General features: G+C 38.2%; 1 protein-coding gene across 1 annotated transcript; it reads right to left on the reverse strand.

Annotated features, from left to right (window-relative positions):
- Nucleotides 1-377: 377 nt before the first annotated feature.
- LOC311054804 (uncharacterized protein) lies at nt 378-3,222 on the reverse strand (the record flags this gene model as incomplete). The annotated part of the gene is made up of 12 exons (XM_084070807.1): nt 378-392; nt 633-839; nt 1,418-1,564; nt 1,672-1,756; nt 1,885-1,912; nt 2,008-2,029; nt 2,116-2,138; nt 2,273-2,370; nt 2,460-2,491; nt 2,576-2,740; nt 2,872-2,984; nt 3,153-3,222. 12 exons carry the CDS (start codon nt 3,220-3,222, stop codon nt 378-380), a joined length of 1,005 nt encoding a protein of 334 aa, XP_083926933.1.
- Between the last annotated feature and the right edge of the window lie 12,450 nt (nt 3,223-15,672).

The following is a 15,672-nucleotide window of genomic DNA, read 5'->3' on the forward strand; positions in this document are numbered from 1 at the left end:
AAAGTCTTACAGGGGAGAAGCTCGGGTTGTGATTCAGGATTTCGTTGACAGACACAAGGACTGAGAATGGCCCAAAGTTGTTCTGCAACCAGTAAACACTGCTGTTGGACACACAGCCTTGGTCTGGAGGGGACAGATTAGAATGAAACATTAAGGCTTTCAAAAAGAAAGATGTTTGGAAAGTCAATAGATTTTCTTATAAAAAGGATTCCATTCTAATTGAATGTAAAATAGATTTGGAAATGAGAACCAAACTGTTACTGTTATTGAGATAGTGTAGTTAGTCAGTACCTGACTGTGGCTTGGACAGGAAAGGGAGGATTAGTTCCTTCAGGACCAAATGCTGCTGCTGTGAGGTCATGTTGTCAAACTGATGGCTAAACTCCAGCAATCTATGGGTCAAACAACAGCACACAGAATGAGAAATAATTGCTTTATATTCAACTTCACAATGGATGATGTATCAGTCTAGACTAGATAAACAAATGTTTAATATAAAGATTGTGAGAGTAACTTTATGTTACAGTGACCAAAATACAGACACAAAATATATAGATGTGATAGAGTTACAGCAGATGTGACGAATTTGTGACAGGGTAATATAATGTTAAAAGCTCCAGCTCTGTGCTTACATTTGCTGGTATGTGTGACAGCTGAGGTTCCTGTTGCTGAGGCAGGATAGAAACATTCCTGATGCAGATGACAGGAACCCTCTCAAATGTCCAGAGAACCACGATGACATCACTGTCCCTCAACTGTTCATCAGTCAGTATCGACACTCTCATCTCTCCAATCACATCCAGAACCACAGAGGCTGATGGACCAGTAAAGGTCAGGGACTAAGAGAAAGATGCAATTGAATAGCTGATTATTGAGAGTTATTCTTAACATTTCTCTCTAAAACTGATGAAGAGATAACAAAGTTCATCCTCTGGTGGCCACTCAGGGACACGACAGGCTCTGTCCAAAAGGCTATTATTCATTAATTGATCATTTGAGTTGTTTCTATCCACATTCACCACATAAAAACAAGAGACTTGGAACTTGAAAAGATGATGAGGATTTTCAACTGAAAAAGGTGTTGCACCGTTTGACAAGTTTACATGTTGCACCGTTTGATGCACTTTGAAACATGTCTATCCACAAACCTTATTCCACAAATCTCTATCCCAGCAACACACTCTCGCGAGATTTGGGAAGATATCTGAAGGGTCCATCTGCAGTCTGACGGACGAGACATAGAGGGCGCTGTCCCTTATTTTTTAACTCTATTTTTTAACTCTATTAAAAACATGAGCTTTACATTTAAATCATTTCAGAATTCAGATGTGTTACTTTTAATTAGTTTTAGAGATTGTTCATTCTGTCTTCACCATAAAAGTTGTTTTCAGTGTCTGGTTAGAGCTACTTTTTGTACCGTGTTGGTAAGAAGATCCAGAGCTGCATCCAACACCCCAGAGGTCTTAGAGAGGAACAGCTTCCAGACTGGTCTGGAACCAGTGGAGCTGGGGGACTGGTTACACTTCATCACTGATGCCAGATCCTGTGCTGTCAACATGGACACCTGGGTGGAGGAGATAATGGACAGAGCAGAACAGGACAAAATTCAGGAAACGTTTAAAGAAGTCAAGATTAGAAAAGGTGCTGTTGAGTTAAATCTGAGAGACTTGCTGAAGCACAAGCGTATTCTTCAATGCCATAGTCGCAAAAACGTCCATTCATTTGACCACTGTTGAGGAGGAGCTGCAGTGCAGTGCTAGGGTAGAGGAATGGAAAAGAAGATCAAACATTTCTGACATTGCAACAAAATAATACTTTATAAAGAAATGGGAAAAAAGGAAAGGTGAGATTATGATAATGGTTTCTTTGATTCAGGAAACTCACCTGTTAACTCCAACACAAATGTCGGTTTCTGTGAAAACATGAGAGAAAATGAAATAATGATAATTTATAAAAAAAATAAAAAAAGATGATTGAGAAAAAAAATTAAGAACACAATACACTTACCATTTGCTTGAGTAATGTTGCACTTGGGAAAGAAAAAGAGTGAAATGGTTGTGAATTTGCATCATTCTGGTTAGACTTTAATCTCTGAATACAATTCCAGGTACTTACGGCTCCACTGTATGTGATGCAGCCTAGGAGAATACAAGTGCACATAGTTTTTGTTAATAACAAACACGATTAGAAAACATCCACTGCTAATTAAATATAAATATGAACAACAGCAAAGTGAAACATCACTTTAAGTTATGTAGATAGAAAATCTCACCTGGTGGAACTTGCTGAAGTAAAGCCAGCTTGTTGTATGAGATCAATGATGCTACACCTGAAGGAACAGTAGGCATGGCCTGGTCCAGTCTGGTGAAACTGAAACCCAACAAGTTGAAGTTAATATCACTTTAATGAAATATTAACCACGTCTTCAAAATCCAGGACATAGATAAATATGAACTCACATTATTTGGAATGACGAGCAGGAAATGTTTCCCTGAGAAATGACAAAAAGATGTTGTCATTTTAAACCAAATGTGCATAGTTACTGTTTCTATTATTATTACTTTATAGTGTTTACCTTTACAGAGAACATAACAAGGTGGGACACAAACTCAGCCAACTCAGTTGGAGATGCAGTCAGGGAGTCAAACACTGTGTTGATGACAACGTCTTTCTCAGCTAGAAGAGGCAACACCACAAGTTCTGCACTCTGCTTTGGAGACAGGAGCTTTACAGCCTCCAGCTGGACAGAAATAACACAAAGGAAAGCATTATCACCACAACTGGATTTTATTTAATAGTAACAAGGTCATTATCTCTTATAGCTCTAATAATTAATCAATGTTTTGTAAAGTAGCAGCTCTAAAGTCTTACAGGGGAGAAGCTCGGGTTGTGATTCAGGATCTCTTTGACAGACACAAGGACTGAGAATGGCCCAAAGTTGTTCTGCAACCAGTAAACACTGCTGTTGGACACGCAGCCTTGGTCTGGAGGGGACAGATTAGAATGAAACATTAAGGCTTTCAAAAAGAAAGATGTTTGGAAAGTCAATAGATGTTCTAATAAAAAGGATTCCATTCTAATTGAATGTAAAATAGATTTGGAAATGAGAACCAAACTGTTACTGTTATTGAGATAGTGTAGTTAGTCAGTACCTGACTGTGGCTTGGACAGGAAAGGGAGGATTGGTTCCTTCAGGACCAAATGCTGCTGCTGTGAGGTCATGTTGTCAAACTGATGGCTAAACTCCAGCAATCTATGGGTCAAACAACAGCACACAGAATGAGAAATACTTGCTTTATATTCAACTTCACAATGGATGATGTATCAGTCTAGACTAGAGAAACAAATGTTTAATATAAAGATTGTGAGAGTAACTTTATGTTACAGTGACCAAAATACAGACACAAAATATATAGATGTGATAGAGTTACAGCAGATGTGACGAATTTGTGACAGGGTAATACAATGTTAAAAGCTCCAGCTCTGTGCTTACATTTGCTGGTATGTGTGACAGCTGAGGTTCCTGTTGCTGAGGCAGTATAGAAACATTCCTGATGCAGATGACAGGAACCCTCTCAAATGTCCAGAGAACCACGATGACATCACTGCCCCTCAACTGTTCATCAGTCAGTATCGACACTCTCATCTCTCCAATCACATCCAGAACCACAGAGGCTGATGGACCAGTAAAGGCCAGGGACTAAGAGAAAGATGCAATTGAATAGCTGATTATTGAGAGTTATTCTTAACATTTCTCTCTAAAACTGATGAAGAGATAACAAAGTTCATCCTCTGGTGGCCACTCAGGGACACGACAGGCTCTGTCCAAAAGGCTATTATTCATTAATTGATCATTTGAGTTGTTTCTATCCACATTCACCACATAAAAACATGAGACTTGGAACTTGAAAGATGATGAGGATTTTCAACTGAAAAAAGTGTTGTACCGTTTGACAAGTTTACGTGTTGCACCGTTTGATGCACTTTGAAACATGTCTATCCACAAACCTTATTCCACAAATCTCTATCCCAGCAACACACTCTTGCGAGATTTGGGAAGATATCTGAAGGGTCCATCTGCAGTCTGACGGACGAGACATAGAGGGCGCTGTCCCTTATTTTTTAACTCTATGCTCTGTCCCCATAAGATGTTCTAAAAACGAATTAACTTGAGATTCTATATGTGAATATAGTATGTGAAATCATTATGGACATATTAAACATTAAATTAAACGTGTGTTCCAATGCTCAATAATATAATTTTCCATTATTAACTGTCTTGGTTGATGGGGTATGATTTGGGAATCATGACATTTTGCTAAACATTCGTGGTAAAATATATACCATTTAAATAAAAGGCCCTGTTACAATGTTGAGCAGAAACAGGAGCCCATCTAGCATAAGACTGAACTAGAATTTTCACAATTCAGGGCAATTGCAAAGTGTGGTTGCGATCAGGCATCAAATGTTATTGAATGGTGTCAATACCACAATGAAAAACTATTGTTTAGCCTACATTGTGACAGACTTGTCATCACCAGGCAGGAGTTTTGGATAAGCTCTAATGTCCATGTAGATTGCTTCACAATTTTACACACAGTAGAGGAAGTCCATTTTGTCCAGCAGGCAGAGATAGTCTGACAACACTTTCAATTACAAGCTTTGACTCTTGCATGGATCAAACCGTTAAGTGGATAAGTTGGTCAAATAAATTAAAACACCAGATTGTAGAAGGCAAAAGTTATTGTCAGTTAAACAAACAACTTTTGTGTATTATGTTCATATGTGTATGGGCTTAGGTATTAATGAGATGTTACATTCCAGTTTCACTTTTTGTTCAGCTTTAGTAGTGAAGAACCCTTCTGATTGTGAATAGTAATCCCCCCCCCAAAAAAACACACACACATCTGTATTCATTGTAAATGTTAAATACATGTGACTAAATACATTACCAAACATATAGATTCACTTTTCAAACACATGGTAAAAAGAATAATAAGTAGAGACAAAGCAGAGCAGATATAGTTTAAAGTATTTATTAACACAATTGTATTATTGGTACCTTTACTGTAAGCAACACCATCAATATATTTGGTATAATGTCCTATCAATTATTGTTATATTATAGTTGTTGTTATTATGATTATATATGTAATAATAGTATGGTTATATTTTCTATATATAGGTTAATTATAGTTATTAGTGATAATTATACAATTATATATTATGGTAATTATTACAATGCCTGTAAACAGTTTATTATTGACAGATATATTGTTGATGCTATAATGATTATTATTACTACTATTACTGTTATTATCCAAAATTATATTCTAACTTTTAAGTAAATTCAATATTTTCCAGGGTGAAGCAAAAAAAAACGCCAATTTAGGAGTGCACGGGGAAAAATGTCTTGCACCGACCCCTTTGTTAAAAAAGGGGATCAAGCAAGCTACTGGTAAATATATTAATATATTATTAAACAACATGTAACATTCTGAAAATAGGTAAAAATTGTAGGGCTGCAACTATATTGATTAAGTTAATTATCTCAAAGTGTATTTAGTAGATAATCTAATTTTGTATTTATCAATGAATCAATGTGTAACATTTTCCATAATTATTTTGGGATTACATTTATTAGTTTAATTAAGAAATTAAGTCCTATTTTAATAAGTGTATATTGGCTGTTTGAATAAAATTCAATTTTTTGTCAAAATGAATGAAAAAATAATTTAGTCTTACAGCCCTAAAAATGGTGAGTTAAACATTTACAACATGCACATGTAAATATAAGGTAGTGGGTCATGAAAAGGCAGTATACAATCCAAAATAGTTTGTTATGCATTTGTTAGAATTGATTATTTTATGTGTGAGTTTGTTATTAAATTCAGGGATGGCCAATATTGTGTTTATAGAAATTGGGTGCTACCGGTTCACGAGCCACAACATAAATGGAATGCAATTATCTTAGAAATATGACAATTATTCACAAAGAACATTCCTGAAAAGTAGAAAAAGGTTAAAGGCAAAACAAATGTCAGTGCTGGACGGCTGAAAAACAGGGAAACAAGTGTTCTTTTCAAACAAATGCTTCACAATCAATAGTTATGAAAAAAGACAAAACAATGCTACAATATGAATAAGACAAAACAATGCTATAATATGAATAAAACTGTGATTTATGCCTTGATTTCATGGATTTATTTTTGTTTTTGTGGCATTCCTAAGACAATAATTTGATGACCGTGTGTATTTCCGGTAGGAGACACAAATAATCTACTTTGTGTCTCCTACCGGATACATTAGCTGGTAGGAGACGGAATCAAATTATTGGCTTAGGAATGCGCAATGTGCAATTGATAAAAATAAGTCATTTTTTGGGTGAACTCCTCCTTTAACACTGGCCCTGGAATGACCCAAAGACACTTAGGCCACATCCACACAGAGACGTTTTCAAAAATGTCACAGAGTCGTTTTCAAAAAGTTTACCGTACACACGGAATCGTCTCAAGAAATGTGTGTGTCCACACGAAACCACTGAAAACACCACAAACTGAAAACACGGTAGTATATATGTCCGGCCTGTGGGTGGTGCTGTGGTGGAAAGCAACTAAGTACATTTACTCAAGTACTGTACTTAAGTACAATTTTGAGGTATTTTTTAGGTATTTCCAATTTTCAATACTTTTACTTCTACTCCACTACATCTCAGAGGAAAATATTGTACTTTTACTACACTACAATTATTTGAACGCTTTAGTTACTAGTTACTTTGCGGATATAAATCATTACATTATAAAACATACATTATTTGCCCTATTTTACATAGTCTATTTGAAAATAGACGATCTACAAGCTCACAACGGGCATCGTTACGCATTGTGAGCTTGTAGATCAGCTATTTTCAAACATTTCAGTACTTTAAGTATATTTTGATGCCAATACTTTTGTACTTTTACTTTGATTGAACTCAAGTAACATTTTGAGCACAGGCCTTTTACTTGTAACAGAGTATTTTTATATTGTGGTATTGCTACTTTCACTTAAGTAAAATATCCGAGTACTTCTTCCACCCAAATTAATTTGACCCACTGCTGGTCAACTATAGTCGAGATAGGTTGCGAGCGTCCTCACTACCGTCCTGGCTGAATTCAACCGGGTGTTTGTACTTTCTCTATTTACAACCCGTACATCTACATAAACATTCAGATTTCAAATATAAAGTGCTTAACTCATGGTCATGGATGTTACAATTCACTTCGAGTGGGTATAAGTACCCGCATCTTCCGTATTGTTCAATAAAGAGCGTTTTAATCCGATCGGCGGCCATTTTCTCATAGAGTTATAATGTATCAGAGTGCAATACACCTCCCAACCGATAGGGTCACGTAAATGAAAGCCAATGGAGAAAATTCGAAGACAATGGCCACCAATCCGATTAAAATGATTTTTATTGAACAATACGGAAGATAGGTGTGCATACATAATTGCAACATCTGTGGCCATGGGGTCAGCACTTTATATTAGAAATATGAACGTTTATGTAGATGTACGGGTTATAAATGGAGAAAGTGCAAACACCAGGGAGAAGTTCATCCATGACCGTCGTAACAGACGACCGTCATGTGATCCACGGCTGGCCAACAGCAAGGCGTTTGTTTTCATTCTTATAAGACCGCATGGCTCATTTATATGCAGGTGAATATACTTTAAAAAGTAACTAAGTACATTTACTCCATGTCCACTTGTTGCGTTAAGCGAGAGGTGGAGCTATGGCCAAAATATGACCATATCACACCCACCCTTCGCTCACTTCGGGAGGCATGCGTTAATCCGACAGACCTTTTCTCCGACTATGTGGCATCCGCGTGCGGTTAGGGTTAGGGTGCGGGTTTGGTTCGGGTTTACTGTTTAATGTCGGAGCACTGCGCTGTCGGAGGAATGCGCTGTCAGACTAACGTATTGCACCCGCTCACTTCACTGGCTCCCCATCTCCTTCAGGACCGAATACAAGATTTCCCTTCTCACCCATCAGTGCATTTACGGCAACCCCCCCCCCCCCCCCCCCCACCTCAAAGAACTCCTCACCCCAAAACCCGCCACCCGAAGCCTCCGCTCCAACAACACCAACCTTCTTGTTGTGCCTGACACCAACCTCCGCACCATGGGTGACCGGGCCTTCTGTCACACAGCCCCATGTCTGTGGAATGCCCTCCCAGACTACCTGAGAGCGCCACAGTACACTGATGCTTTTAAAAATAGACTAAAAACCTACCTTTTAAAAAAAGCATTTTTCTAATTTTTCATGGACTTTGTTTGTTTTTCGTATTGAGTTTTAATTTCTAAATGTTGGCCCTTTAGTTTAGCCTGGTTGGGTCTATTGTAATTGTTTTGTTGCCTATGCTGTTTTTATGCTCTGCTTTTAATCTGTAGCACTCTGAGATCCGTGAGAATGTAAAGTGCGTTATAAATAAAATGTATTATTATTATTATTATTAGCTGACAACTATAGAAAATGTAAGCAACATATACTTGTCACCTGAATACCAGTGGTTCTCAAACTATTGTAATGTCAAAGAGCTTCCATTTTTTAGCCTATGCATTAAACCACAGACCCCCACAACCTAGTATTTGACCCCAAGACAATGTCAATAAGCCAACATTAGATAGTTACACACCTTGCAGTAGGTCTGGGATGGTGTGTCTGTCACCTGGGTCCGCAGCAGGAGATGTAAAAAAAAAAAAAAGAAACAATATTTTAGACACAAACTGAAAGTACATGCATATCAATAGACAATAGCAGATCTACAAGCTCACAAGTGAGCTTGTAAGCCTACAAGCTCACAACATGTTGCATTGTGTGCTTGTAGATCTGCCATTTTCAAATAGCCAAAGTTTAAATGGGGCTGAAGTGATTAATGCACCCTATGTTTTTTAGCGGCGCTAGCCGCTCTATACCTTTAGGTATAGAGCGGATCCTGCTCTATACCTGACTTTGTCCGTGTTCACCGTCAACGCTCTGATTGGTCAGAGACGTCAACCCTCTGATTGGTCAGACACGTCAACGCTCTGATTGGTTAGACACGTCAACGCTCTGATTGGTCAGACACGTCAACACTCTGATTGGTCAGACACGTCAACAAAGTGATTGGTCAAGCTTCACGTGACACGTGGCTATAAACACATTATAAACACATATCGATGACAAAATGTATCAAAGGCGCCGCTACCTTCACACAGGGTGTGATTTTTTAAACAATAACCAAAATCTACAAAGTAACTAAAGTTTTCTAACAATTGTAGTGGATCAAAAGTACAATATTTGCCTCTGAGCTGTAGTGGATAGAAGTACAAGTACATACATTTTCTATGCAAACTGATACAGTAAAAATCACTTTTTTTGCTGGCAGCAGTGGCACACTATTACACTGTTGATATGGCAGTCAAAGAGTTAAGCTACAGAGTATATATATTGGCAATGCCTCCTTAAAAAACGGACAATGGACTGACCCCAAGAAAATGTCCATATGCTAACATTAGATAGTTAGATCTAAAACGCTTTGATTTGCACATGTGTCATGTTATGTTAAACAAACCTTGCAGTAGTGCAGTCTGGGACGGTCCCCTCAATCCACAGCTGTGTTGGCCAAGATATCAGGTCCGGTGTACAGCAACGCCACAGCTGAAAAGCAAAAATACTGTATTTTAGACACAAATATATGTCACTATATAAATATGGTGACAATAGCAGATCTACAAGCTCAAAAGTTATCTACAAGCTGACAAGTGAGCTTGTCGATCGGCTATTTAAAATAAGGCAACAAGTTTACAGTGAGCTTGTAGATCTGCTATTTTCCAAACATTAAACTCAGTGAGCTTGTAGATATGCTATCAGTGATGTTGCTAGGTTTTCAATGTAATAATGTAATGTAATAAAATGTTGTGTTTTTTTTTTTATCTCATTCTCTTTTATCTCCAAGGGTTATACTTATAGCTACATTCAAATTATCTGAACATTAAACAAAATGTGGCAAATTTTAAACTATGTGTAAAAGAAAGTGTGTGTGAGTACATTATATCCTAATACACTGGTTCTCAACCTTTTCAGAATGCGACCCCCCCAAAATAATCATATTTTTACTGGGGGGCCACCAAAATAATCATATTTGAACCGGGGATCCCCCAAAATAATCATATTTGAACTGCCCCCCCCCCCCCCCCCCGACACGCACTTCAGGGGTTGTGGCATTACGTTTAGTTTGACTTGGTTCCACAGTAGCTGTAGAATACAACCCTCGTAGACGTATTTACGATTCTGACGTCTTCAATCTACGAGAGTTGTAGGGTTCACGCCCCATGGAGACCTGGACTTTTTGCACCATGCCCTGCAGATACTCAAAACGTGTACAAATTGAAAATAAAAGGTGCTTACCTCAAAGCCCCAAATGTTAACTACTTCAACGGGGTAGTAGTTTAATGTAATAATCCATATCTTTCAATAAAAAAGTGTTTTATTGCCGTCTGTGGCCGAACGCCATTTTTTCACCCTCGTTAACTTCCCGTTTACATTGAGTGTAATTCCGTGTTTCACCGGATGCGCCCCCTCACTACCCGTCACTACTGCCCATTGGGAACTTCCGACAGAATCGGCCACAGACGGCATTAAAGCACTTCTTTATTGAAATATATGGATTATTACATTAAACTACTACCCCGTAGAGACAGTTAACATTTGGGGCTTGGGGGTAAGCACCTTTATTTTCAATTTGGACACGTTTTGAGTATCTGAGGGGCATAGTGCAGAAAGTCCAGGTCTCCATGGGGCGTGAACCCTACAACTCTCGTAGATTGAAAACGTCACAATCATAAATACGTCTACGAGAGTTGTATTCTACAGCTAGTTCCACAGATAAATATTGTGAGGCGTTGTGAGCTTGTGGATCTGCTATTTTCTTAGATGATTTTAGATAAGAGCCTATCTAAAAGAATCATGCAGTGGCTATATTTTTAACACAAATGCATGCTGCTTCGATGCGAGAGTGTGTTGCGTGTAAACCACAGCACAGATTTGCATCGCATTGTAAACAGCTCTTATACACACTTTGTGAGTTTCTAACTTGCGGTCACAGCCAGTGTGTGGTATTTTTAGATGGATCTTACTGTAATTAGATGGATCTTACTGATAGTAGCCACAGGGCATGGATCACAGACTATATATTATAACCATGATCAACACGACGGAGCCAGCTAGCCGCTAAACATTAGCTTAAGTCGGCGTTGCCAGATCTATCGAAAGAAATAAGCACTAAGTCTATACAAAGAAGCCCAAAATAAGCAAATAGGGGGCAGGTCAGTCCAACTTTATTGTCTAATGTTGAGAGCAGTGATTTTAAAACATTTTCATGCCATGGCCCCCAATATTTACAAGCTACTTTACAGAAAAAAAGTTAGCCCAAAGTCGCTTATAATTACAGATTTGGCAACACAGGACTCTGGACTGCGCTGAGAGCAGCCACAAACACAACACACACACACACACGTAACAGTAGCCTGAAACAAACCTAACCTGGCGATTGCACTTAATTAATTTAAGGCCCGTACATATACATAAACGTTCAAATTTCAAATATAAAGTTCTTACCTCATGGCCACGGATGTGACAATTCTGTTCGAGCCCTCAGAAGTAACCGTATCTTCAGTATTGTTCAATAAAAAGCATTTTAATCCGATCGGTGGCCATTTTCTCACTATGTCCGCCATGCTTTCAACTGCATTACCCATCGGTTGGTAGGTGTACTGCACTCTGATAGTGTGCCCCAACTATGAGCAAATGGCCACCGATCGGATTAAGATGCGTTTTTATTGAACAATACGGAAGATACGGCTACTTCTGAGGGCCCGTACATAATTATAACATCCGTGGCCATGGGGTAAAAACTTTGAAATCTGAACGTAGATGTAGGGTCCAAAAAAGGCGGGAAAAAGGTATATAAAAGTAATATTACTCCAAAAAAGGCGGGGGAAAAAGTATATTATATTATTATAAGTAATATTACTCACCTCAGATAAAAGACGACGAAATGAAAGTAGATCAGTGATATAATATGAAGCGAAATCAAGTAGAACAGTTTCCAATAGTAATCTATCATCGTTCGGCGGCGCCGTTCGGAGCGACCTAGTATCCACACGCCAACATCAAAACTGAAGGAGACGAGCCAAGAGGGGTGAATTTAAAGGGCGGGACAAAATCCGCAAGGGCTGTGATTGGTCAGACAAGCAGACATGCGTACATGCGAGAGGGCATGCCCGGGAAGCACAGCCACCCCCGCCCACACACACACACACACACACACACACACACACACACACACACACACACACACACACACACACACACACACACACACACACACACACACACACACACACACACACACATGCGCTATTACACGCACGCACATGTGCACGCACCCAAACAACTCTATGACGTGCACACACAAACACGACACAAGCCCTGCCCCCCCCCCCCCCCCCCCCCCCCACACACACACACACACACACACACACACACACACACACACACTATTACACGCACGCACATGCGCACGCACCCAAACAACTCTATGACATGCACACACAAACACGCACGCAGGTAAACCATTTCGGTATTTGTTTTCATAGAACAAACAAAAAGACATTGAAGTATTAACCAAAAATAGATACATTTGTTTTCAATGCAAACGTCATTTCACTAATTTAAAAGTTAAAGAGAAGAAGTTAGCGAAATATATAACAGCAATAATAATAATAATAATAATAATAATAATAATAATAATAATAATAATTAATAATAATATTACATAATAATATTACATAATAATAATAATAATAATAATAATATTATCTAGAAAATGTGCTCCTCGGAGCACAAGTCTCCGCCAGCAAATATTGATTAATCCCGTCTAAGCTATTTATGTTACATATTGTGATGACACCAGTGTGTCTACATAATGTATTGCTCCGCCATTTCTCAGCCATTTTGTGATTATTCCTGTCTTACCTCACTTTGAAAGAGACACAGACTCTTTCAAAGTGTACTAAGAAAACAGAGACAGTGTAGTGTCTCAGTAAACTAGGATCACAGGTAAACCAAGAACCTAGCATCAGTCTAAACGGTATAATACATTAATAATCTGTACATAGGGATGCCCGGTCAACAAATGAACCCAGCATCTGAGGTATTTTTTACTTTACTGGAGTATTTCCAATGTTCAGTACTTCTACTTATACTCCACCACACCTCAGAGGCAAATATTGTACTTTTACTCCACTACAATTTTTTGAAACCTTTAGTTACTTTGTAGATTTTGATTATTACTACAAAACATACAAACATTAACCCCAGTTAAACTTTGGCCATTTGAAAATAGCAGATCTACAAGCTCAAAATGCATCTAAGTGCTACAGGATGAGGTGGAGTCTGAAGATGAGTCTCTTCACATTACAACAATGATGAGCTACGCTGTTGGTCACAGAATTCCTGAAGCAGCACAGCTGTACAGTTACAGATAATGAGCCTAGTGAGATCAGATACGGTAATGTTTAGTGATATAGCGCCTTTATATAAAAAAAAAAAGAAAGCAATAAATAAACAAATAAATACAATAAAAAAAAACACCACATTCAAATACAGTAAATGGAAGTTAAAACAAAACATACATTACAACTGAAATATTTTTTGTGCAAATATTACATAATTTCCAATGATATTATCCATCAAAGACTAATGAAACTATGTAATTTTGACAAGCCTATGAAGTCATGACGACCAAGAAGAAAACAGGAAAACAATAACCCAAAATACATGTCAATAATTAACATTACAACAATAAAAAAGGAGGAAAACTAAAACAAAATACAGATAAGATACAATAAACTAACAGATATTCAAATTAATATTTGCACAAAAAAAACTCTTGCTGACCTCCCTCATCTATCCCGTCACAGTTCATCCATTTACCAATTTAGTTTATCCACTTAACAAGGCTGCCATGTTAAAGTGTAATGTTTCTATCTATCAATGATGAAACATAGATTAATTCAAGTTCATTTATTTAAGACTGGCAGTTGGCAGCACACAGCATTCATCATGTCTCTTGTATATACTAGTTCTGCAAATGTTTGTAGGCTTGGCCTATATATAGCATGGTATGCTGGCAGGGTAAAAGGCATAGATGGTAGTAATGATGCCATCTAGTGGTTATTATAAATCATATCACCACATCCCCCTTTCTTGACATGCAAAAACCACAACAATAAATCTACACATCTCTGCTTGACTCTGTGAAATAATATCGTACTTACACAAAATATCACATATCAAATCTGTGGATTTAACTTGTTACTTTTTTTTTAAACTGTTACAATACCATCTTTTCCTTTTTCTTCTTTTTTTTTAAATAAACATGCATAACACATCAATGTCCATCATATTTTTCTTTTTCTTTTACATTTTCTTTTTTCTTTTTAAATGCGTGCTCAAATGTGATAAGTGTTTTTTTTTGTTTGTTTTGTTTTTATTTATTTTTTTGTGCAAAAGGATACAGCTATGTGCTGTTCTTTTAGAGGACCAGTCTATCCGGTGGTTTAGACTGGTGTGTAGACCTTCTTAGTATCGGTGATGAAGGTGGAGGTGCAGCTGGAAGTGGCAAGCTTGTATCCTCAGCTGGCGATGGTGCTGCTGTTGTACAAACTTCATCATCATCATTTGACTGTTCTCTAAGTGTCTCTGTTGTTTTTAACAAGCTCCGCCTATTCCTTCTCAGGACTTGACCATCTTCTGTTCTGACGGTGTAGGATCTCGGACCCACTTCCTCAAGAACTGTGGCTTTCTTGTTCCAGTAGTTTGAATCTTCAAGTCTCACTGTGTCATTTTGTGACAGTGGCACTAAACTTTTTGACACTTTGTCATAGTTTGCTTTCTGTCTGTTTTGCAGACACTTCTGTTTCTGTCTCACAATGTTGTACTTCTTTTGTTTTGCAGTGTAAGGAAGCGTGGTTCGTAGCCTGCGTCCCATCAGAAGCTCAGCAGGAGACATTCTATGTTCTAGTGGTGATGCTCTGTAACTCAGTAGAGCTAGATATGGATCAGAACCACTCTCTCGTGCTTTCTTGAGCAGTTGTTTTTACTATGTGCACACCTTTTTCTGCTTTACCATTGGACTGGGCATACAGGGGACTTGAGGTTACATGCTGGAAATCATATTCTTCTGCAAAGTTCTGGAACTCCTTACAGTTGTAACAAAGCTCACACTACAACATGTATGTTATAGTTCTCAGATAAAAGGAATGCATGTGTTTTCAAAGCCCGTTCTCTTCAGTTTAAGAGTTAGCATGAAAAGCTGTCAGAGGGACAAGGAGACTTGATTTAGCCCGACATACAGCGCGTTACAGTAGTCCAGGCGTGTGGAAATAAAGGCGTGAATGACGCGCTCAAAATCATTGAAAGACAGAACTGACTTAATACGGGCAAGCAGTCTCAGATGATAGACGCTGGAGCTGACCACAGCATTTACCTGTTTGTCTAATTTGAGCATGTTGTCAAATTTGACTCCAAGATTGGAGACAACAGGTTTTGCATAAGACTGCAGGGAGCCCAGATTGGTGGGT

The sequence above is a fragment of the Gymnoscopelus microlampas genome (assembly GCF_963454915.1).
Source record: "Gymnoscopelus microlampas genome assembly, chromosome: 11".
NCBI classification, from domain to species: Eukaryota; Metazoa; Chordata; class Actinopteri; order Myctophiformes; family Myctophidae; genus Gymnoscopelus; species Gymnoscopelus microlampas.